Consider the following 26,905-nt stretch of genomic DNA (forward strand, 5'->3'; position numbering starts at 1 on the left):
ACGCAGCTCCAAACAGCAGCACGGAGGGCACACATCGCCAGAGCAAGTGCCCACAAGAACAGTGAAGTTAATGAAGGCATTAGGTCTCCTCCTGATCTCACTTCCACAAGGGAAAGGGAAGAACCCCCCACAATTGTCTGTGCAACTGCAGGATCAAGGGTGATAAAAGAACCAGACACTGGGCCATCACTTACTATCACATTATCAAACAACCAGCTAGACAAGCTCTGGCTGTAACTGCAAATAATTGCCTATTTAAGCTCAGACAGGACAATTATAGCAGAAAGAGTAAAGTATGTCAGCATACAGACAAAAAGTGTTGACTGACAATAAATCTGGCCAGAAAAATATGGCAAGAAATGGTATGAAAGTCAAATGAGTGTCAGGATGAGCTAAAAAGCTAAAGACAAATTTACTCCAAGCTCACTGCTTCTTTAGTGACTCACAAGGAGATTAAAGAACACAAACTGAGAATTCCATTAATTTAACAAAATTTTATTTCCTTAAGTTTTCTGTAGACTTTTCATCTTGGCAAAACAAATTAAACTTATTTGTAATTAAGTCTTAAAACAATTAAAACATTTCTGAGTATTCTTTGGGTTAAAATCAATTTGTTATAAACTAGTATAGATCCAATTATAAGAATTATCATCATCAGATTTCAGATTTTATCCACTGAGGTAAGTAAGATGAGTTCACACTTCAGAATTATTGCTTCAGGCAGCCCTAGAAAAATTCCTTCTTTTTATATTCAATTCACATATGTAGCAGTCACAGAAATAAATGTCAAAAATATTTTTTTCTGGAATAAATATATCAAGCTTCAGTTGTGACATACAACCCACAAAGAATGAGATTTGGAGTCAAAAATTTACAACAAGATAGGTAAATTTCTTGTAATTACCAAGGTAAGTACATAAAATAAAGGATCGTATGTAAGCCTAATCAGTGACATGCAGTGAAAATCTGAACAAACAGCTCATCTCACATGATTTGCTTTAAAAATCAATAGCAAGATTTCATATAAGGCTATTTTGGTGGGGCTTTTTTCTTGTCTGAATTTATCTGTGCCCTAGTTCCAGACAAGGCTGGCTTGATCTCTGCAGTAACCAGGAGGGGCATGGACAGGACAGGTGGTTACTCTACACCACCTCACTCTGATGTGGGGCTGGTGGGGTCGATAGGGAGCAGTTGGGCATTGCTCCCCATGAATCGATCATCTGTACCCTTTGTCATTGGTATTGCTGCTGTTACTGTTTATTTCCTTATGTCCTTGTTGATTCTAGTAAATTGTTCTTATCTCAACCTGTGATCTTTACCTTTTGTGCCTCCAACTCTCCTTTCCATCCCACCCAGGGAAGTGAGAGATGTGGTTTCAGTGAGAGCACCACATCTGGGAATATCACTCCTAAGACACAACAAGCTGTTATTGATCAGTCTCTTAGAATACAGTTTCAAACAGCAGCCTTAGTTGTCACTCTTAAGAAGCACAGCATTTCTTATCTCTACAAAAAACTTTTTAGTTAACCTTCCTGAAAGCTGTGGGCCCTGTCCATCTTGCATGGCACACTGTGACTGCCTGCTCCCAGCGTTAATGAAGAGGCATTGATTTTTGTACCCTTTCCTGGCAAGCATGTCATCTGTTTATGAATGGGCATCATGCCATTCAGAGGCAGCTGATTAACTGCAAATTCCCACTCCAGCAAAAGTTACAAAAATCTTTGCATTGACATTCAATGGCCCACATCACCATGGGTGAAACCCAAAAAAAAAAGCCCTAAACAAACCAACAAACAAAAAAAATCAAACACTTGTTGAATGCAGAAAGGTGAAGTTATTAAAAGCTCATACACACTTGCATTTTCTGGCATTCCTACCACAAGTGAGAGATGATCTGGGGAGAGCCATGGACCACGAGGATAAATAATACACTGGAGCATCTCACAGGATGAAAGGCTGAGAGAGCTGGGTCTGTTTAGCCTGGAGAGGAGAAGGCTCAGAGGGGAACCTACAGACACATTTCCCAAAGGGAAGGAATGGAGCCAGACTCTTCTCAGCAGTGCCCAGTGACAGGACAGGGGCCTATGGGCACAAACTGAAACACAGCGGGGTCTATCTGAACATCAGGAAACACTCTTGCAGCATCAGGCTACCCAAGCACCAACACAGAATGCCCAGGGAAGATGTGGAGTCGCCATCCTTTGAGATATTCAAAAGCCATCTGGATGTCATCCCTGTGCAACTGGGCCCAGGTAACCCAGCTCAAGCAGGATAGCTGGACAAGATGAACTCCAGAGGTCCCTTCCAATCTGAATTGTTCTGTGATTCTTAGAAATACCTGTGCGCTCATTTTGTCATTGTAGATTCATCTAAAGAGTGTTTGTGAGCAGGATTCCAGCAGGGAATGGTTCTTCATTAATAACATCTGTGCTTACAGTTAAGGGGATGTGCATCAAAAATATTTTTAGTCTGACTTAGTTTTGAAAAATTAAAAAAAAGGTCTCTCAGCCTGATAAAGAAAATCTTTGATCTAGCTGGATCCATCAGTAGTAATATTATTTTTTATAGATGGAAAAACAATAAAAATTAAAAGCCTCTTAAGTTTGGATCAGTATCTATGGAAAGAACAAGAAGTCTATCTTCAAATAAAAATTTAAATGTGAAATTTCAGTATCATCTTTTTGACATTACCTCACAAATATATCCACCTTTACAGACACAAAGACTTTTAAGTCTTCTTTATCAACACTATTACACTGACAGTAGATGTGTACCCTCCACTGTATGCCTTCATGGATCAGCAGCTTTTGAAACCTGATGTCAGTTTTTCATGTCTGGAAAATTAAACCATATTAAATTTTGTATGGTCCTCTCCTATGACAAAGTCCCTTCTTTATTCATACAATACCTTGACCACACAGGACAGAACACAATGACACAGTCACAGTTTGACTGATCACCATTCATCCTTCATCTAGTGAGCATTCCTAACTGAGGCAGCAGACAAGTAGGTCAGATTTAGGAGGTCATGCTGAAGACATATTGAATGAACCTCCTGTATGGAGACACACCACCCCACAGAAACAGATGCAAACAATCTCCCCAGGCCAGTTGTTGTAATGCATTAAAAAAAAGTGGTATAACCCAGGAATGTACACCTGAATTATAGAATCTTAGCTTCCCCCCTTATCTGTTCCTCCCCAGTTTCCCTTATTGGCTGTGAGACTGTAACCCTCCCCCCTTTCCCTGACTTCAAAAAGAAGCGCATTATCAATTTTCTTCCTCTTTGCCCACGCGATCCCCAGAATAAAGCGGGAATACCATCTCAGCAAGGAGAGAGCCTTATTTTCACCCCTATAGTTTTTGCTAATAATATCTTCCCTCCTTTCTGAGCTGCTGCAGGGCGGACCTTAGCCACAGAGAGGCTGGGGAACATATATATAATAATTAGCAGCCTTGCTGCTATGTATCTTGTTGAAGCACAGTTGTGGAAAGAACTTCAGCTTGTTGGGGTTTTTCTGAAGGCATGTGTCACCCTGAAAAGCAAGCCTTCTGAGAGTGTTTTTCATACCTTCTGTTGCTTTCCCATAGAGGTTTTATAAACATAACGAGTTTACCACATTCCTTCTGATAATGTCCCTTGATGGACATCTCACATGATCAGTGTGACTGGGAAGGTGGTAACTTAATTATCCAATCCCTGGTCATTGCAGAGAATCTATAAATACTGGAGTAAGAAAAATAAAAGAAGGTTTTTTCTATCCTATCATGCAAGTGTACGTGTGAGTCATTCCATGTCCTCTAGCAACAGGCATGCATCAAACATTTTCTTTATGGTGTCACATTCACAGACGCCATTTTGAATATTTATCAATACTGTCAATTAAGATGCAAATACCAACTGCAATGTTACTGTAATTAACATTGCCATATCATTTTCTTTTCAACAATAAGCAAAATAAAAAAGCTGTTTTCATTATTTTACTCATTCCTAATGATAGATATTTGATGGTTGGTTTTTGCTTTTAATCTTCATGAATGTATTATCATAGTCCTAATGATGAATATAACACTCTTATTTCTAGCACAGAGAAGTTCCACCAACAATTCAGATCAGCCTCTCTGGTTTCACTTTAACGTGAAAATACTCCTGTACTCCTGTTTTATACATGTACTTCTACTCTCAAAAAAACTTTCTATGTCATATTATAAGTAACAGGCATCTTTGCCTTCCAAGGGAACCCACATATTTGCATATGCAGTATATATGCAGTGCTGAGCACCCCATACAGCTCAACAGTAACAACAGCAAAGAAATTCTGCATAACAAGCTGTTTTCACAACATCTGCAACCAGTTATTGTCCATTTCTATTAGTGAACATAAAATTGCTACTCTGCACACTCAGCTCTAAGCACAGCAATAACCAGATCACTGTAATCTTTTACAATGTTCACATTCACCAACACTCCCTGAACAGATCTAACACAGCCTCTGTTCATCTGTGTTCTTAAATACTGCCAAAGTCCAAGTGTCATGAATTTGCCAAGAAAGAACTCAGTCTACTCCAATACTCAGCAATTCACCTCAATTATTAGAAGAGCTATATATAGTTTGAGCAATACTAGGGGAAATATAGAGTAACTCACACAATATAACAAGAAAGTTGCTTCAAATTTTAGCAATTTGGCTGAAATAAGTAATTTGCTCAAGAGGCTGTTACTTTTTTCTAAAGCTCGTAAAAGCAGAGATATGAGAAAACATTCTTCCAAATAATTTTGCTCATATTTTTCTTATCCTGCAAGGGTCACATTCCTGCCTTGGTTTTGCATTTGTGGCTTTCAGTGACTTCAAGGTCACCTTTTTCAAGACAACAGAGGTCACATTTTCATGAAGGAAGCCTAAAGAAATGCACTAACTTTTCACTGTCACTTCTGAACACCACGGATACATTTAAAATCAGGAAAGGTTTATACAACTGAAACTTACTCGACATTCCCTGCAGGTCTTGGTTAACACTCGTTGACCTTCTGCCAGTACTTTGCCTCCGTAGATACACTTGGCTGTAATTCGAGAGAAGGAGGGAGATGAAGACTTAATTAAATCAGTATTTAAACAGGAAATAAATACAAGGTATAACACAGAAGTAAAACCAGTATCCACATACACTGAAAAGATATCAATACATTAAAAATACAATGCACATTTTGCTTTCATGAGAAGTTAGTATCACATATAATTACAAACAAAGTAACAAACAACAAATTAATTTTAAGAGAAAGTAGCCTCTTGATCCAAACTAAAGAGAGGGAATGGGAGCACAAAACATGTCCCAGACTAACCTATCATTCAATAGAAAATATTTTCGCTATTGACATCATATATAGTAGCTACAGTATTTGTTACTAGAGGTCCTCATGACTCACTTCAAGAACTGGAGACATTTATTAGTGTGCAGTTCATCGCAAGAAAAATGTAACACAGATTTCAATTAAGCCTTCACTTTTTTTGTGGGCACAAAGGTGGACTCTTCAACTTGCAGGAGGACTCCACAAACAGATTAGATGCAGTGAATGACTGTACTGAATCAACAAACTGCAAAAATCTATTGCAGGAAAATATTCTTCAAGCACATATGAAATAGGCAGATTTTCCCAGGAAACTGAGAACTCCTACTACAAAATTCTTGTCTGAAGTTTTGACCCTTGTACCAAAGGTAAGTGGCTCCACAAATGAACCAACAGACTGGAACATGATCATTCCTCATTCACTTCACGGCAAAGTCACCTAGTTTGGGACTACTGCCACCATGAAGAAGGCAACCTGCACCGGGGCCACAGCAGCAAACAGCTTGGTCAATCACAGTCCCAATGCAACTACACGTCTAAATTCCAATTCCAGAGAAGGACAGTAAATCCATCAATTAGAGAGAACAGCTATACTGTTACAATCTCACACAAATCAAGTATCCACTATAAAAAAGCGGCCTACCTTACAAACCAGATCAATGCTAAACACTGATAAAATAACTTTCTGCTGTGGCATTGCACCTCTTTCTCTTTGTACTTGGCCGGTAAAAGTCTGACCTGTGACTCTGAAAGGAAAGCTAAAAGGTGTGAATCCTATGTTGCAACTGAACCGTGCTTTAAAGTTTTGCAGAGTCAAGCCACATGCACAGTGGAAGTGTTCCGAGTAGTCTGTTCTCAGAAGACACACTCTCTATCTAGGACTGTTTTACCTAAGTTTCCCTCCTGAGTGTCCAGGTAAGGGGAGCACTCACAGGTGCAAGTGTGTCCCCCTTACAGGTGATTTCAATAATTCCACAGCAGCAACTGTTATAGCCAGATTGATTCCCAAATTTTAAGCAGAAGAGACTGCTAGATTAATCTTCATGAACCTTCAGACATAAATTTGCTTCTAATGACTCCTTGTGAAAATGCTCATCCCTTCAAAAAAAAAGAGAATTATTTATGATTTTCAGGATAACTCAGTTTTCATATCACTAAGACATTTAAAAATAGGCCTTTTCCTTCTGGTATCCTGGTTTTCTTTGTTTTTCAAAAGCAGCCCTCGTTTTTATGCCTTCTTGTGATCTCACTTCTGAAGAAAACGTCAGATGAAGAAGCTTTGTTTGAATTAGGAATCCCAGTAACTATTTTTAGGAGAATTTGAGTTAGAGACATTTCCTTTTTCTTTCCATCTGTTCTCCTGACATGACTGCTTTAAACAAAAGAATGGACACACTGGAAAGCAAGTTAGTGTACGATTCAGAAAAAATATATTTAAAACAAAGTTTTAGTCTTTTGCCAAATATTATTTGAAATACTAACACAAGGTGTCAGGGATCAAAACTAACTGCCTAAACCCCTTAACATATCAGACATTAGAGCTTTGTTCATTGACCCTTAACTAAGATGGGAAAGTGCTCAATAACCCAGCCATTCAATAATCCCTAGAGACAGCAAATTAAAACTGATGGTTCTATCAGAGCTAAATACAAAAAGCAGAGAGAAAGTAACACCTGCAGTGCAGCTCTTTGGAAAACCTCTGTGATTACTACTATCTACCTAGAGGTGACTAACTGTGGTCCTAGCACATCATTTTGTCAAAGAGCTGGCATTTACAATCAATTTCAATCAACTTCCATACGTCTCTTCCCATTGACTGACATGCTGAGTTCTTGTCAGAATAATGAGTCAAGTTTGTGCCAGTCACTGACAAAAGGTATGTCTGACTTGTTCATCTTTTCACTACAAATAACAGGAACAGTTTACTCATGAGGGCATACACTGAATCTACAATTTTGTGCCCTACAATTTCTTTGTGTCAGATTTTGACTTTTGTGCATACATCCAGTTTTATGAAAGAACGTCCTAGACTTTCAGTGTTACAAATAAAAATATTTTGAGACAAAAATACAGGTCAGCACAGCCACTTTACCACCCAAGTAAAGTGAACTCATGAACATCTTTTAGTATGCAGAATATTCATGCTGACATACAGCTGAGAGAAATAAGATTACATGAGAAACAAGAGCAAGTGCACGATCACAGCTGCGTATTTGTGCAAGGATATTTGTGCACAGAACTAATGAATTCAGTGACTGAAGAAAGGTGACAGAATGTTAAAAAAGTGTTATTATTTTCCTAATAAATCCTAAAATAATTCAACATCCCTGTACTAATAAATTATTGAAAAGCTCACACATGAAGTTTACTCATCTTCCAGAACAGATCAGAGGAAAGAGAATTTGTGCTTAAGATACAACTGACATTAGTGTACAGCCAATAAATATAAAATTTTCAGACATATAAAATATAAAATTTTCTTGCATAAATTGTCTTTGTTCCTTGTACTACTATTAAAGTAAAAAATATTGAATATTCCTTCCATAATCGTTACTTAACAGCTTTCATTCTCAGAAAAAGGGACTGAAAGCTGACAATAACACAAATCACAAAATTTACTTAGCTTTTCCTTCTTCTCATTAATTTATTTTGAGCTTAATTACAGCAAACTACAGCTCCACGCAGTGGTATTAGCCAGGGTCTGATGTTCTGTCATGTTTATTTTAAAGAACAGCTTTTTAACTTGAAAGAAAAGATAGGAGAAAAGATAACAGCTTGGTTAGTCATCACAAAGGAAAGATCCGACCATAGGCTTGATGCTCCTCAACACCAAGAGGAGATACAAACTGGAGCCAAGTCAATCTTCCCAGACCCCAAAAGGATGAATAATTTTACACTAACAATAGGTAAAAACAGTACCTCAGAAATTTGCATTGCTTGTTCATTTCTCAGCAATTATTTATTTTCCTCTTAAAACATGTTTGCCACTATGACTCATGTTACCTGAATTACCAGGACCTCTGAAAATCATTACAAAATGTGCCTGCTGGCAGACAAGTTTAACTCTAGTAAAACAGAAGGAAAAATGGCAAAGTCTGTGTGATGTACTCACCCTTGCATACTTTGCAGCACTGGCTTTCCGTGTGCACAGGGAGAGCATCGGGAGGACATTCGAGAGGGGGACAGGACATCCTTCGGCATTCCACAACTCCACTCTGAGCACAGGGTTTTAAGACAAAATTCAACTACTGCTGTTGCAATTAGTGAGTATTTTATAAAAAACTTAAGAACTATTTAAGTAAATGAAAATACCATTCTAGATTATAAACCTATCCTTCAGTAACAGAGTAACAGATTTAATCCCACCCAACTACAAAATGAATCCAAGTGAAACTGAAGGTGAATTGCTTCAGTATTTTGGTACATATTACTGGCTTTACACCCCATTCCCAGAGCAAAATACATCAACTGGAAACCGTAAGTCAAGAGCATAAGCCCTGTTTTCTGTAGGCTGTTCCAGTAATGTTTGAGCTTTTTAACAATCAAGTTTCTATTTTCCTGAGCAAACAAAGGCTCTCTTCAGATATTTATCAAATAATTTGAAGGATACAAGTTCTACATACTAATTCTCTTTCTGTCCCTTCTATTTTTCAGTCTGATAAATGCTGAAAATGAATCTGCAAGTTGTTACCATGCAAGATGCAACTAAGCATCTATGAATACTATTAAGATAATGCCTCCTTTCTGAAAAAGCTACTGCTGTTGAAACAATTTCAAACTAAACACAGACAATGCCACCCCTTCACCCCAAAACCACAAAGTCCTCACAGCTGTAATTAGAACAAAGAAGAAAGCATTGTCAAGGGAAAGCAGATTTTATGTATGATGCTTAAAAATAAGCTATGTCAAAATGTTATTTTACCACTTCCCTCTCTTTTGTCCATGCTGCCACTAGATGCATACTAAAAGTATAGCAATTCTCAGAGTGAACATTATGTATTCAAAGGCCATTTTCACATTTTCATTAGATCCTATCCTTGAAACTCTTCAGAAATTCTTACTTTGCATGTGCAATTCCTGCAATGATCATCTTCAACCCATGAGTCTTTGTCTCTGAAGATCAATCCATTTACTTGACAAGTCTTCTCACAATGACAGTCTTCCAATTGACTCAGTCTTGTTTCTGCATAATTTAACTATAAATGAAAGTAACTATAAATGAAGTGATGAAATTTCTGCAATTCAAACACATGATTTAAAAAAGCAAAAACCAGTATACTTATTTTTAGCCAAACCAACTTTGACTACAACCTTCGAAACACCGAACTAGGAAATCAGCAGGTATAAACTAACCCTTTTCCTCAGATTTTGCTGGAGTTAGTACATGGTCATCCCACACTACGATCAGTGGAGAAACCATGCTGCTGGAGTAAGCCCTGGGCTTGTGGCTAGCTCTAAACACTCCTTGCTGTTGCAATAAAAATACTTATTTATACTTATATGTATTGAAATATACTTAATGCATATGAAAGCTTAATGTTTAGCAGTAAGTATGTGCATTCCTTCCCTGCCCATAAAAATAACCGAAAGATGACAGACCTCTGTTAAAAGACATTTTTCTTCTGGCAAAATAAATATAAGACTTTAATAAAAGCAAAAAAACCCCACCAAAACCATCAAAATTTACATGGAAAATTTTGTGATTCATAAACGTATTCCTGGCTGTATAAATCCATGATGTAAATAAACCAGATTGCCTCATCCATCAATGAGCTCAAGTGCTTGATTTTTCTTGATTTTAATCGAAGTCAAGCTTCAACCTTTTTGACTTCCAGCAAGGGAAGACTCAGTAGAAATCTCTGTGCTGGAAGTCTCCATGTAACAAACACATCTGATTACAAAGCACACTGTAGTGGAGGCTCATAATTTACTAAAAGAAGTTCTATTCCACTCAAAGAAGCACAGGAGATGCCCAGACTGATTTCAGTAGATTGTTAAGGCTAGATTAATTATTTTAGCCATTACATTTAAAGAGGAACTAACAGTATTCTAGCCCAGTAGTGTGGAATGCTGCAATTAACACAATCCTTTTCTCCTGCAGCAAATTAATATTTTAGCCAGATTCTAACACCCTGACATACAGTATGTCTCTATTTAAGGACACAAGATTAAATCAACTAAACATATCTACTGGAAAGATTCAGAAATATTTCAAATTAGGGAAAAAAAAAAGCTTTAAAAGCTAGCACTTATTAGTCTTTAAAAGGTAGGAAGAGGACTTAAGCGTGACTAGCTTGTTACAAGTCATTATCAAATGCTCCTTTCATAGCACTCTGCGGCAATCTGCCATAGTAAATGCTCTGCTGAACCACTTACATAGGCCCTGTGTCCCACTCTGAGCCCCCCAGACTCAGGAGAGGTACAGAAAGGGAGGGAACCTCCTTTTTCTGCTTTCATTCTGCACAACTTCCACAGCTACTAAAATTATTGGAGCCTGAAACCAGTAGCTGGATGTTTCCTTCCTAGGCAAGCCCCACTCTGAGTGTCCATAACTTTTTATATAAACTGCACATACACATTCATTGCAAACAACCCTTGCTCACCTATAAAATGCTGTGATACAGATGTAAGCAAACATATTGAGAGAGAAGCTGAAATCCTGGATATAGTGGAGCCAAAAAGCAACAAAAGAAACCAAACCACTTTTTCAAAAGTTCTTGCTCACACTGCATCTCTTGGTGGAGGATCAGGAGCTAGAGATGCTTGCTCCTGCAGATTAGTAAACCATTCTCTGACCACCTGCCAGGCCAAACAGGATCTCTGTGGGCAGCTGCACAGCCCTTCAAAACCTTCACATGCATCATCCCCACAAAATATAACTGCATCTACATTAGTAACTTGTGGCTATTGTGGTTAGGACTTGAAACACAGATACAAACCTTAATGCTTCCCTCCAGACACCCCCAGTTCTAACTTGCATTTGTCTACCAAGTTAATTTCCTTTCCTGCTGCAAGCATTTTGCCTGGACAACAGGAAACAACTGCAACAAAACAATCAGTGGACTGCTGTAACAGAAAAGGAATTTGCAATGAAGGATTATGCCAGCACCACTTTATGAAAGCATGGAGTCTTTGCAGTATAAACACTGTGCTATGTGCTTCCCCTCAAAAAGTACTAGCAAGCAAAAATATAATTAACATCAGAGAAAGCAAGTTACTCGGTACACTGCATAATTGGAACTTTCTCATACCACCATCAAGGCTCAAAATAATTGCCTCTCTTTCTCAGTACAAGTGGAAAACTAAAATAAAAGCTTCTCATTTTGCATTTGGATCCAGCCTGTCCAAAGCATGTCAGCTGAGTAAGAGGATTGGCAGGATAGCGCACGCACTCTCCAAAAACTTGCCCTTTCCTATTGGGAAGGGAAAGAGCACTGAAGGCAGTGCATAAAAAAGTATAATTTTTTTACATAAGCAGCACTGCCATGCAAATCCTATTTTGGAAATTTCTACAGTAACTACATTGAGAGTAAAAACATCTACAGTCTAGTTGCATTTGCACTTAAATCTAAGTAATTAACATGTAAGTGCTGTTTCGAAAGAGACAATTAACTGCCCTCTACCACAAACCAGATGGTTCATTAATATTAACCGCAAAAAGTGTTCAGATTCTCCTTTAACACAGATCAGTGGTTTGGTTGCTTCTAAAACAGTTTCCTATACCAAAACTGCAGCACAGCCTTGCTGAAGGGCCTTGGCTTTACACAGGCAACCTCAGGGTTTTGTAGGAGCAGAACCTAAAGAAAATTTCCAAAATTTCAAACAAAAAAATCCCCAACACTATAGATTCCTATACATCCTGTTCATGATCCAAAGCTGGAGGGGAAAAGAAGAGAGAAAAAAAAAACCAACAAAAAAAAAAGCAAAGCGCACACCACATCACCTGGAGCAGAATTAATGTTTACACTGATAAAAACTATTGATCAAAGGTGCTATTAAAGTCAGCACAGTCAGCAGATTCACAGATATTTTCATTTTGGGGCCTCATTTCAATTCCCAGGAAGGAGACTACACCAGTTCTGAAGACTTCACAGGACTTCCCACAATAAAACATCCCCCTCTGACAGCATTACATGGTAAGGAAATTGTTGAGGGATTTCAGTCTTTTGCTTCTGCATTTATCCCTCAGCATGAAAAGGAAAATCAAGCTAAGGTTTCTTAAAAATATCAGACTCTGGGTATTTTGTAACTCCCTTACAAATAAAAAAGCAGACAACAGAAACATTATTAAGCTTAAGGAAAACCATGGACAGCAAGAAAACAATTAGCTCTACTATGAAAATTTAGAATAATTTTCATGGTATAAGGAATGTCATATAGAATAAATACTTTCATTTTTGTCTTAGGGAAGGGAAGAAAGGCAATAGGCAACTAAAAAAAAAAGCTTAGGTACCTACTTTTGCAGTCATTTTTGCCAGGAGTTCTTGCAAATCCATGATTCCTTGTACCAGACTTAAGAAATCACTGCAGGTTGGGCATGCTCAATAGACAAAGAAACCAAAAAGAAGAGAAGGGAAGACATAATAACCCATAAATAAACAACAATCTACCGTATTAGATTTATCTGAATATAAAATGCAATCTGTTTATATGGAATTTTTGCCGTGTGGAAGTCAGCACATGCTAAATTAGCAACCCTGAAAGTATTATTTTTAAAGCAAAGAAACAATCTGTATGAAAAATCTAATATAGAGAGAACAAAAAGATTGCTACTTACTGCGGTTCAGATTAGGACACTGTGTTATATATCCATTAGGTATAAAGATGACTTTCACATCTTGAATAACACCCTTTGCAAAAGAAGAGAAAACTTTACAAACATTCACTTCAATCTGTACAAGCCCTTTCACAAGTCATTTCTTCACTGGATACAAAAAAAAATTACCAGCTCACTCTACTTGAGAGGAAAATAACTGAAAATGAACAAAATCTAACAACTCCTCCTATCTCTCGGTGTGTTTGGATATTACAGCAATAATACTGCTTTCTCTTTTGTTATTGCCAAATATAAACTGTTTAAACGTCTTTAAATGGGGTGAGACTGGTGAAAAAAAGCACTGAAATAATATCCATTGCTCAAGGCAATGACACACCTTTCGAAAAGACAAAAAGAAAACACAGTAAAACTCTTTTTTTTTTTTTTAACCAAATAAGACTGTGAAATCAAACACTGAAAAGACAAGTACCTAGTGCCAGATGTAAGTAACAGTCAACAATTCCATTGCTTCATTTCACTAAGCTTCCTAGCTCTGTATCTCAACAGGCAGTTCAGGTAATTGTGCCATTAGTCAGAATTAAATCCTCTCTCTCGCCCAGGCAGATAGAGAGATGCCCTATGCAGGACTGGCAGAAGATCAGTGCAAGTTGTTCAGGGTTCCTAAACCAAACCGAGCACAAGAGTAAGGAGGCAGGACCTAAAGGTCCAGTGCCCCCTGCACCTTGTGTAGTCCCTGCTTTGCAAGGATACCCCCAATGGAAGCAGCAGATGCCCAGTGTCCCTGCACACCTGGGGTGTGAAGAACCCTAGACACTTCAGACAGTTCAGAAAATGCTGAAACTTGTGTTTGCTCCTTTAAGCTCAGGACGAAGCATTTGCTGCATCTCTGTAGTACTGTGCAATGTACTTACTTCACAGGATCCACTGGCTTTAATAATGTCATGGCCACTACGGAAAAGGAGCAAAGGAAATCAAGCGATTTCTAGTGCTGATACTTGCACTTTCCCTGACTCTTAATCAGATGTTGTGACACAGCTCTATCTCCCCACACACATAGAAAAATTTCTTTAATCTTTATGAAATTTATCATATCAGCAGTTATTATCTAATTAAGTTACAGATTTGCCAGACTGTGCTTTTATTTTCAGTTAAATTGCAATAGCGTGAATTTTGCAGACCAAGGATATCATCACTTGCTCACAGACGTTCATACTTCACCCATAAATAGAGGCCTCAGATAGTCCTCTAAGCCTGGCAAGGCAAGTAACATTTACATGTAATCAGCAAACACTGTTTCCTGCTTACTGTCTCACTATCAAATATTAATTGAAAATATTAATAGATATAATCAGATTACCCTGTCTTTCTTTCAGAATTATATACATTTACTACCTTTTTCACCTATAAGAATAATGAAACCATAAGTAATACTGTCACTAGAAATGGAACATCCTGAAAGCCATTTTACATACTTTCCGTCAGCAGTTATCAGTGAGAAATTAGAAGGTGAGGCATAAAAATATATTTCAACACTTAAGCCTCTGCAGTGAAAAGCTCAACCAAGAGTAAATGAGATTATAAAGTTCCATCAGACCATATTGCCTAGCTAACAAGACACTATCCAGAGAGAAGTGATTTTTTTCTTCAGCTTTTTTTTTTACTTTATTTTTTTTTCTTTAGGTGCATCTTCAAATGTGTTTCTTGCATCAGAGTCATATTGCTCAATTGTCTTTTGGACAGATTTGCATTTAGACATAGCCTGAAGAAGAAACACACCTATTTTATGTGTCTTAATTTCTGGCTACATGAAAGCATATTACTATGTAATAACATATGAATATGAACTTCAGTTCACTAACATAGATGACTTCTAGGTCTAGAAACCATCTGAAAATGAATTATTATGATCAAACATAGAAGCAGACAGGGCAGAAATTCTGCTGATGTATTTTTTTAATAGAAAGACTTAATTGTAGGCAAATACTTATTAGAACCATAATTATTGTAGCAAATATGAAAAAACTATGATTATTCCTGCTTCAGCATTAAGTCTAGGCTGCCAAGAGCTTGGATTTTTCCTTAATAGTGTGATGTCAGTGGTCAAAATATTTCCAGTTTTTCCACTCCCTAGAAGACATCACCTTTATATTACCAATAAAAACATTTGGCTAATGACAATCAAAGCTTCAGCTCAGCATCAGGACTTGCTACCTTGAAAAATCTTCATCTGGTGCAGGCAGATTACCAGCTACAAGATGAAATTCAGGTCTGCAGCACTAAATATCAAGCCAATCCCATGAGAACATAATGCAAAAAGCCCAGTTTATTGCACTTCTCAGATACCTACTAAATAGAACAGTCCTCACACATTCTGTGAAAAGGTTCATACATTCCATGAGCTTTCCATTTCTGCATTTTCATTTCCTCCATTGCCTTTCATCCTCTTTAAAACCTACTACTCCCACAGAGTTAATGTGATCCACACAGCTGTGTAAGTTGCACGGGTCAGGAAAGGCTCTATACGTGGGCACCAGCAGACATGTCTGAAACTCCTGTGCCTTGGCAAAGTCATGCCAACAGCTCAGATTTCCACTCCATCAGCACCAAGCTGCTCCATTCAAGGCAGCCATGCCAGGCACCTGAACACCTGCCTGGAGCCCCACACTGAGTTTTACCTTAGTCCATACAACTCCAAATCCAAAATTATTACAGAGCAACATGACTATATAAATTATATACAAGATACTGTGCAATAAAGATACCACTATGCTTCGCAAGCACCTAATATATAATCCCCAGACACAAGCAGGATCAATACAGCCTGCTCTAGTAGTTATGAAAACTACTGTCTTGCAACATACATCACCTTCTAACCAAGGCATTAATAAGCCTATTTCTGCACTGGCTCTTTGGAGGGACCCTTAGGAGGAAGAGGTCTCCTCAGCAATAAAACAAATTTTGCAGATAATTCTGATCCTGACAGCAATGAGATCCATCCTAAAGTCTTCCACATATATCTGCTGTCAATCTTTTTCTCCCTTCTGCTGCATTTTCTTAAGCTTCCTAACCTGATGATAATGGTATTCCTTAGCCCTGAAACAAACCCTGAGTTTGTGTGGGTTCCTGGCTCTATCCAGCACAGGGCTAATTTTTGCAGTAGCCAGGAGAGAGCATGGCTGGGACATGGTAATTATTCTACAGTACTCACACCACTGCAGGAGGCATGGGAAGGAACTGTCTTCCATGGAGGAAGAGCTCCTTATGGTCAGGAAAAGTGTGGAAGATGGAGCCATCTTGTACCATCTATTATCAGGAATGTGTAAATAATTTCTTTTCCTACATCTTTTGTTAATAATATTGTTGCTGTTACTGTTCATTTTCTTATCTCTTTCCAGTAAACCATTCTTACCTATACCCATCATCTTCACCTTTTGTGCCTATAATTCTGAACTTCATTCCACCACAGTAGGAAGTGGGAAGGAAAGGAGGAGTGGGAGAGCAAGGTGTGATTTGAAAGAGTCTTGGTGGGGGGTACTGAACTGGGGAGTACCATTCACAAACCACGACCGCTTTAATTTATCCACCCATTATTCTATACCACTTATATCCCACCCAGGTCCTACCTTCCAACTGTATAGATACAGACATATAAATATACACAATCACAGGTATCATTTCCATAGTCAATGGCCATCTGTCCAAGATGTCTGTTGAGTTCATTTAGTCCATGATTGTGGGTTCCACCCACTCTAGACGTCTCCCAGGACAGGAGGGCTGCTATGCTGCTTGGCTGGTTGCTGCACCAGGAGCTCATGACTGGTGTATCTGGAGCAGTCCATACTCACTGTCCATGGCAGTCATGACATACAGTGACAGTGTCATGTAACAACCAATATTATAAATACAACTTAACAGTACAGACTATTCTTATCCAAAAATCAAATCCCCTTGTGCCACACATCATGCTTCCCTGTCTCTCGGCATTACCTACCAAGCGGACCCCAGTCCTTGAGCAAAAACAATTCCATGAAGGGGCTTGCTTTTGCTTGAGTTGCTCCTCTCTGGAGTCACCAACAGCATTCTTCTTGCAAATACTGACACTTTATCAGAGTCCTGTAGCTCTTAGGGGGTGAACTCCCAAAACACTAGAGCAGAGAATTTCTCTAAATACCAGCCCATTTTCTCCCACTCATGATTTTTCTCCCTCAGGCAGATCTCTGAATGACCCTCCCAGAAACCTCTGTACTGACTCTAAACATGGTACTGTAGACCATACTGAGAAAACACAGCAACAAGGACTTGCTTTCCTTTAATTTCTAAATTAAATTAAAAATTCTCAAAAGCTGTTTTAACAGGACAGAAGGACGAAGAGGGGGTGAAAAGCTGTGGAAAATCATGCCCCCCGCTTTTCCCCACAGACTAGATATGATTATTCATGGACTCCCCACAGAAGAACCCACGGTAAAGGCAGGAAAACAACAATGAACACACATCCAAAATAACACTCATTTCCCTTGATGTTATCAAGTCATAAGCAGATATCAGACAGACCAGGAACAAACTAATCCTGATGCCCCTCCCAGCACTGAAAAAGATCACTGTGAGGGGAACATTAGGGAATAGATAAAGGGTTAGGCACCACAACCACATGAAAAAGCCAGGCAATATTGTGGCCAGTGCTCCATACCCAATACTACAGACGCATAGAGCAAGTAAGTTATCAACCCACTCTAGCTCTGTTGTTATTTCCACCCCTCCTGCCACACATTGGCCACCAATTAAGGTTGTCCTGGTTTAGGAATGGTACTGCCCAATTCATTATACCCACCAAGACTCTCCCAAACCCCAGGCTGTTCTCTCTCCATCCCCCTTCCTCCACCCCTCCACACTGTGGCAGGATGGATTTGAGAACTGAAGACACAAAAGGTTATGATCACAGGTTATAGATAGGCACAATTTACTGGAAAGAGCAATGAGATAAGAAAATTAACAGTAACAATATCAATAACAAAAGGTATAAGAAAAAAATCATTCACACAACAAACTTGTTTTTCCTCACACACATTTTCATGGCTCCAACACACATGCAAAAATGTTAATTTTTTTTTAATACTCTTCTTTCCCTGCAGATCTCTGTTTACACTAAGGAAAATATACATTTTTTTTATATGCTAAAACAGTGAAACTAATTACTCTGAAAAAGAAAGGGAAATCCTACTGAGAATATAAATATAAGGAAATAGATGTGTACTCTACAAACTGGCAAAATTCCAAGTTTATGCAATAAGTAATTTTAAAAAAGTAAGACTTCTGAAACTCTCAAGCCAGATTTAAAACACCATAACCAATTATATTTCTGTCCTGAAGAAACTTAGTAAAATATTCAAGCACACATAAAGCAAAGCACTTTCCAGCTTTCATTATGATCAATAAAAATTGTCAGGTCATTAGCATTCCATTAGCTACCCTGATGTTTCCAAAGTGTTAATACATAGAAATATTAATTTACAAACATATAATATCCCAGACTTCCGAGGCTCTGACTGCCTTCATAAAATAAGAATTTAGGATGGGTGACTCCAATATAACTTCCTTTTCCTACGTAGCTATAAACATATGTTTACCATCTGTGGAATAGTGGGAAGCAGCTGAGATAAAAAAACAACAGCTGTAGAATAAAGTAATATTATCAATTTCACTTCACAGTGACAGCTCAGCCGTTGGAGGATGAAATGCACTGTAGGTTCAGAGCAACCCTCAGACTATCATTTAAGTCTAAAGTTGCTTTTCACCTGTTTCACAATTAAAATTGCTAGCTACTATGCTGAAATAAGTTCAGCATAATTGTCCTAGCTTGTTGGAAATCTGGGGACTGAGAGAGACATCCTCAGAAAAGAGGCAACTTGTAAAATTGTTAATTGTTTTAGGAACTGAGTGGGTGGTAAATCACCTTGGCAACAAATCCATGACCAGATTGAGGATAGGCAGATTGGCCTATTGCTGCTTTATGGACTCCTTTCACAGATAAACACTCATACTGTGGCTACTGTTATGCAAAACAGATTATCAGAAACTTTTACCTTGTAAACAAGCTGTTTACAAATTGTCCAGAGTTCCGACCAAATTGCATGCATATCATATTTCATGAGTCTAAAACAAATAATTGGATGTATCTTGTTGACTATTTATTACTTTCCTTCTTCATGTGTGTCCTGGGGTGACTTTATGATACTTGTATCCCCAGTCACCTTGTTTATGTTACATATTAATTTCTGCACCTTTGAGACTGGATCTGAGAGTGAAGTAGGGGAAGAAGAAGAAGCCATAGTTTGTGTTGAGAAAGAGCCCTCACTCCCTGACATCCTGCTCCTGGACTGTGCTGCCTGCAGCACCGACAGGCAGCAGGACAGAGCTCTCTTTTGCTTTTGGTTAGTTTTTAGCTAGATGAGGCAGAGAAGTTACCCGGACTGGGCTTTTTTTCCTTTTTCCTTGGACCTATTCAAACCTGCTCCGGACTGAAAACCCAGACAAACCCCAGGAGCTCATGCCTGTGGCTCACTGGAGCCTCGGCCTTGGCACTTTCCAGCACCAGAGGGACTGACAAAATCCTGAGTGAGCTGAGCAAGATCCCATGAAAAGGACTTTTTCTGGATTTTCCATCTCATCAAACAGCAAGAGGCTTTATTGTTTAATATTATTCAATTTCTGTTAAAGAAACAATTTTTTCCACTCTTCTCCAAGGAAATCTTTTTCCTGAATCAAATGGGGGAGGGACACCATTTGGAGGTTCTCTCCCAAATTTGCCCTAAACTAGGACAAATAAAACATGCCATTTCCTATCTGCTTACCTTAAAGAAACCATGTTTCCTGGTTTTCTGTCCGAGCCATAAATTGCTTTCGGGTGTCAAATTCATTTCTGGGGGATCTATGACACGCTCATAAATCCTGTAAAGGGAAGACATTGCATTTACTTGAATTTTCTCTTTCCGCTGAAAACTTTTTTGACAAAATCAGGTAACAATAAAAGATGGAAAATAGAACCAAAAATAAAACTCCTAAAAGATTTTCATTAAACAGAGTATTTATCACTGATCATAGTAAAGAAAGTATATTACAACTTTAAAATAAATAAAAAAAAATTAAAGTCATAAATATATGAAGACTCCATAAAATTGAAACTATCCTTGTGCAGCTATGCAGCACTAGATTAAAGAAACACAATGCCAGAACCCACCACAGTAGGGAATAAAATAGGACCACCTTAGTCTAAGTCTATCTTTCAAAATCTACCCTAGAGTAAAACTGCAATCACACACAAGATCCAACCAAATCAAACAACCCCTTGGGGCTTTCAGACTGGTTAGAACTTTGAATAGACTTTACAAAAGAACTTTATGATACCCTACTCCCTTCTTTTTTTTTGCCCCTCTGTGGGAGTCAGCCTGAATAAAACACAGGATTTCTGAGCCTAGCCTCAGTTTTAAGCCCTGGAAAATACTTGTTGAACTCAGGACAAGCCTGAGTTATCCTCTCAGGAGCTTCTGAGGTTGTTAGGTGATCCAAGTTCTGTTCTCCTATTGGTTAGTTGTGTTCCTCATACGGTTTTCTTTCTAGAACGTTCCTCCCCTAAGGTTATATATTGTTGTACCCTCCTTTGTTCCTGTCTTCAGTTGGTTGCCCCCATGGAGTTCCCTCGGTCACTTTGTTCAGCTTTTGGGTATCATCCCTATTTTCTTTTATCCCTTATTAAAGCATTCGTTTCCTGGTGCCAACAATCATTCCCATTCCTAATTATTTTCTCACCACCCTCTGCCCTGAAGTCAGGGGACTTAAAGGTTTGTCACAGCCACCCTCACTGCAACACCCCTCTTGTTTGTGTCATTCATCCTTGCACATGGACCTTTCTCCCCTTGTTATTGTATTTCCTCAGGCTGAGTGTTCACATGTGGTGCCTCTACTACACATTCACCTTGTGTCCGTCACTAGCACAGGTCTGACACAGAATGGGACTTCTTTATATACACCTGCTATCTAACAGTGACAGCAAGTAATATCAGTTCCAAAAGCAACCTTTATGTACTGCATAAACTTGCACATGACTGCAGCAATCTGCATACCAAATTTCTAAAATTAACTCATTAAAAACTGCTGTTGTGCAATCTTTAAATTAACAAAGTATTTGGAGTTATAAAAAGGTTTTGCTTGAGGTTTTGTTTTTTTATTTTTAGAAAAGCTGTAATGAAGTTTCCATAACAACTTTTTCAGGAACACAGACTGCTGCAATGATATCATCATTTCAGAACATGAAAAATTCAAGGCCAGAGTTAACTGACCCTGGATTCTCACATGGCCATGTCAGATCAGAGGGAGACATGAACTTCCTGCTTCATAACAAAACCAGCATGCTCAATAAGGATTATGGAGAAGATAATGAATCTGTATCTATTACTGTACAGTTTACAGGGAGTATGCATTGCTGTATAATCACAGCAGTGTGACAGCCAAGAAAAGAGACTCTGAGTCTGCCAAGACCCCTAGCTTAAAGAGGTGAAATTATCTGTGGTCAAATTATTTTTCTTTCTTTAAAGCTATGGATTTAAAACAAACACGAAAAACAAACACCAAAGGAAAAACTAAGTCAATCAACTGAACTTACCTTCACAATCACATTCCACATTTCTAACAGAGGCTCACTAAGTGTAATCAGTGATTTTTCATGTTGCAAGTTGCTGTGGGTATTAGGTTTGTATGGCAAGGGTTAGGCACCAGGGGACTACAAAGATGGCTTCTGTGAGAAGCTGCTAGAAACATCCCCCATGTCTGGCAGAGCCAGTGCCAACTAGCTCCAGGATGGATCTGGCACTAGCCAAGGCTGAGTCCATTCACTGACAGTGGCAGCCCCTTTGGAATAACATATCTGAGAAGGGGGAAACATTTCTGAGCAACAGCAATCCATCTAGGGAGAGGACTGAGAACACGTGAGAAAAACAGCTCTGCAGACACCCAGGTAAGTGCAGAAGGAGGGGGAGAAGACACTTCAGCACAGGAGCAGAGATGCCATGGGGAGGCAGGTGTTCCCCTGGAGGAGCATTCCCTATCCCCTCTGTGCCATCTGTGTGGACGAGGCAAAGAAACATCAGGAGTGAAATAAACACAGGAAGAATAAAAGGCTGGGTGGAAAGTATTTGGTTTTGCTTCTCTTTTTCTTACTCTGATTTAACTGTTAACAAATTAAACTGATTTCCCCAAGTAGTCTGTTTTGCCCTCAGCTGTAATGGGTGAGTGATCTCTCCCTGCCCTTATCTAGAGCCACAAGCCTTTCATCATCTTCTTTTCTCCCTTGTCCAGCTGAGGAAGGGAGTGATGGAGTGGCTTTATTGTGGTGTGTGTTGGGAGTGTGGAGTGGCTTTGACTCTCGTGTCCAGCCAGTATCAAATACACCATATCACACTATTGAAAAGTTCATTTATTTCCAGAGGCCTAGAATAACATCCCAGTATTAAAGAACTTCTACAAAGATCTATAAAGTTATGTAAAAGTACAGAGTCCTATATCTCACCCACTTCTGCTTATCAAAAAAAGAGTAAACCATTTGTCAAGATGAAATAAACATAATATATAAAACTAAAGGCTAATAGTACTTTTTTTTTGAAGGAAACAACAAGAAAAATCTCAAGCCTAAGAACAAAATACTTATATGAAAATTACAGCTTAAGAATGTGGGTACAGGAGTCAGAAAACTTCTTGTAATATTCATAATTACAATGCTAAAGTTTATTATAATTACCATCAGCCCTAACTCACCACATTTCATGCACATGATACATTCAGAGCTCTACAAAATTTCTCTACTATTTAATTAAGTCTATCTATAAAGCCACCATGTTGAGCTGTTTTACCTGTCAAAACAGCAAAACAAGATGGTATGCTTTTAAAACAGGTTTTGAGAATTACAAGATTTTTGCATGCACTGTCTCTATCAATAGTTTAAAGTGTAAGTAGAGGCCTTGTGTCATATCTCACGCAAAACTCAACTACACAAATGCAAAACTGTGGCAAAATACTGAACAAAAACCAAAGAATTTATATGGTCCTTGAGCACATATGCACTGAACTGCTCCATCATATTAGGAATTTATCTTTGTGTATATAGCACAGCTTTATTCATTATTTCAGTTAATAATGCCCTCACTGGAAAATTTCTCATCTCCTAAAAAGACTAGTCAATATTCAGTAAGAACTCCGTTTCTCCTAATATATAAAATCCCAGTGCTGAAAAACACTACTTATTGAAGAATATTTGATTTATATTCACCTAACCTAGTTAATGTTGGTAGAAGAACTCTACAATATCTATCTGTAATTGCATATTAAAAAAAAAATCTCAAAACCTGACATTGCTATATGACAGTTCAACAATAACAAGTTAGGAAGACAAATCAAAGGCTAACGTGGCTTGTCTTTTCTGACATTTTAATACTCTTTTAACTTATGTGGACAGGGCTATAGTCACCTTCTTTCCAGTCTATTCACGATGTGCCATCCTTAAGGCATAAAAGCTCAAGAGTCCCCATATTCCTCCCACTGTTCTACTCTAATTCAAATTACATTTCTGAAGCAAGTATTTACCTTAAATTAAGGGGTTCATGAAGGTTAGTTTGTGCCTTATTCCACATATGTCAATGAAGCTGGTTTGTTTCCTTTAGATCTGCCAATGAATTAACAGGCTTAGGAGTCAAGAGCGGGAATAAGATGTAGATGAGTTATTTACTATCTATTTATGCCAAAAGATGTGTTGGTTGACACCATTTGATTTACAAACTATGTCAATTCACTTTATTATTGTATATGTTAAATATCATCAGAAAAAAAAGGCCTAGCAAGTACACACACAACATATTGCTTTTCCTATAAGCCCCTCTATACTCTTGGGAAATAAAAAGGAAAAAAAGCACATCAGTTAAAAAATAAAATAAAACAAAACAAATAAACCCCAAACAAACAAAAACAAAACACCCACATTAAGCTTCCACATCACTCACTTCCCTTTACTTGACCATCTGGGCTGAGGTGTGTCACCTTCTATGACTTTATACCCGTGTGACCAGTATTCTGTATTTGGCATATGAATAGCTAAATTATACACTTCAGCTTATGAAGTGCTGGTCTAGAGCTCCTTGGAGACCAGTTTCCAATACATTTGGTTTTGATACCAACATAGAGAAATGCACAATACACTTCACAAGAAAAGGAATGCTCAAGAAAGAGGACTCCGTGGAACTGTGGTCACTAAAACTGCTGCAGGCTGAATAGCCCCCTCTGACATGAGGTGACCCAGGCCCTCAGGTTAATGGAAGTTCTGCAACGTACTTCAGGATTTCAGATTTATGATTGTTGCATTCATTTTCCAAGAGAAAGCTTGATTTGCCCCTACTTTATGCTAACATATTTCAAAGAAGTTAAACCACAAACCCAGAGTAATAGACCAATGAGCCAATCCTACTGTCTTGAAATGTTCATGCTTAGAATATATTCAGTAACCACTGATTGATTTAGCGAAATATAGTAAGAAATACACCTATTAATAAACCTGTTAATCAACAAATACCCATTATATTCTTGTGTTTTGTATTTACATCTCTACCCTATCTGCATGTTTTGATTTATTAAGTATTCTTGTGCAATCATCAAGGAGACATTTCAAACAGGCGTCTCTGCCATAATGAAGACAATATGCAAAAAACAGAAAATCTATAAAATAATCAGTGGATTCCTGAAAAGAGGCATATCTAAAATATTTGCATCCTACTATATACACACACATCTTGCTCTGCGTAAAGGAAGAACTTGTCTAGAAATGAAGTTCTGTTGGACAAGGAGACAGTTCCCTTCCATGTACTCAATATAAATTATTTTTAGCATCTTCGTAATGTGTAAATATACAATGGTATAATGGTATATATCTAATATAAAATGGTAAAAAAGGGAAATAGCCACATTCTATACATGTGCAGACTGAAACACAGACAGATTAACGAACATCACAAAGACAGAGTCTCTGCCCAAGATCTAAGCCTTTAGACTGGGCATGACTGAGGCTTAACTGACTCACACACTGGGTCACACTCCCTCTGGAAAAAACATGCCATGGAATTGTCTCTTGCAGTGAAGATTTCTTCCACACAACTTTTATGAGCAAAAGTTAACACTTTTGTGGAGATGCAGCTCTGTGTCATACATACAGTATTTGCCATGCCAGACACATTTTTGAAATTGCTGAAATATTTAGCAGAACATGAAAATAAACTTCATGTCTGCTCACATTAGGATACATCAGCTAACATGTACTGATCAGGAGATGCCACTGCCTAAAATTCTGAACTGTAAAACAGACTGCAACTCAACAGTCACTACAAAGCAGCACATGAAATCGTAGCATTTTCAAATTCTTCCATGTCTAAAATACAAGTAGGTTGCTAAAATAGGAAAGTACCTTCTTCTATTTGCAGACTGGATATGAAAACCCTGAGATTAGTTCAGTTGGTTAAACAACACCAAAGTTGAGGGCTTGATGTTTGCATGGGCCATTCACTTAAGAGCTGGACTCCAGTCCTTGTGGGTCCCTTCCAATTCAGAATATTCTGCGAAATTTGTGAACACACACAGCCCTGAACTGCATTAATCAGGCTTGAAACAAAGATTTAGACTGTAAGCGTATAAAAGCCATGGGGCTCCTTTGTTTGGAGTCCCTCCTCTGAGGGAAGCTCTAAATTTCCATGTAGAGAACAGGTGTTGAATTCATCACACACAGCTTTAAATGTCTCAAAAGTTCATATCTACAGTGGAGTTAGTTCTCAGGACTCACTTATTTAATGGAGACACATAAGTGTTTCTAGGGTGTGATTCATCTTACAGTAAATTAATCACTCTCTAAAGGCCCCTCCAACAGCTGCACAGGAGTCTTTCCTGACATCAGGGTGAATCATCAAAACAGATTTTTGCAATTCAAAGCCTGATGCTCAAAAATTACACTCTTGCAACCATTCATTACCCTGTATACATCCATCTGGATCTCCTGATCCTTTAAATATACTGAAGGGTATAGAAAAGTTCCGTTTGTGGTTGTAAGAGCCAATGGAGAGACGGGAACTTCAGATGGCTTTTCTTTCTAACGCTGTTTATTCTATAGCTTAGGTTACAGCAGGGGGTCGTGTGTCAGCCTACAGCTGATGGCTATAGGCAACCCATGTGTTCTGAAGCCCCTTTGGTTCAGGTAACAATGCATTATATCTCTTTCTTTTTCCTGTGCATATTATTACATAAACCAACCAGTATCATACACAGTACCTTCATATTTACATATATCCTATCAAAACTGCTAGAATTACCATACTATGTTAGTCAATAATCATCTGAGTTAGCAATTACATGTTAAACTTTGAAACTTGTTTTGAAGTGAAAATTCTTTTTGCTTTGGTAAGAAATATCTTTCTGTCTATGCTTTTTTGCTTGGTAGCAAACATGCTTTGTTTGAAGACCACTTAACCTGTTGGACTTTTAGCAATAAACCTCCTTCTAACTGACTAAACCTTAGCTCTAAACCTTCCCACTTGACTAAACCTTTATTCTCTCAGCTGTTTAAGCAACAACTATCCCTCAAAACATCATTTTTATGTATCAAATCTTGCTTTCGTTTCTAGAGAACCTTCTGCTAAGCATTCACATCCATAAATTTTTTCTGTTAAATTCTCATCCTTTCCAACAATCATAGTCTTTGAAAC

General features: G+C 38.2%; 1 protein-coding gene across 3 annotated transcripts in view; it reads right to left on the reverse strand.

Moving 5' to 3' along the window:
• Window positions 1-26,905, reverse strand: part of NELL1 (neural EGFL like 1) — a 333,120-nt gene that overhangs the window by 252,561 nt on the left and 53,654 nt on the right. For all 3 annotated transcript variants that reach the window (XM_015631302.3, XM_015631301.3, XM_015631300.3), the window contains exons 5-10: window positions 19,973-20,069; window positions 13,125-13,197; window positions 12,805-12,887; window positions 9,409-9,543; window positions 8,460-8,562; window positions 4,989-5,062 (exon numbers count right to left, since the gene is read on the reverse strand). In XM_015631302.3, coding sequence (XP_015486788.1) covers window positions 4,989-5,062; window positions 8,460-8,562; window positions 9,409-9,543; window positions 12,805-12,887; window positions 13,125-13,197; window positions 19,973-20,069 — 565 coding nt within the window. The remainder of the gene's footprint in view (window positions 1-4,988; window positions 5,063-8,459; window positions 8,563-9,408; window positions 9,544-12,804; window positions 12,888-13,124; window positions 13,198-19,972; window positions 20,070-26,905) is intronic.

Source organism: Parus major, chromosome 5 (genome assembly GCF_001522545.3).
Source record: "Parus major isolate Abel chromosome 5, Parus_major1.1, whole genome shotgun sequence".
NCBI lineage: Eukaryota > Metazoa > Chordata > Aves > Passeriformes > Paridae > Parus > Parus major.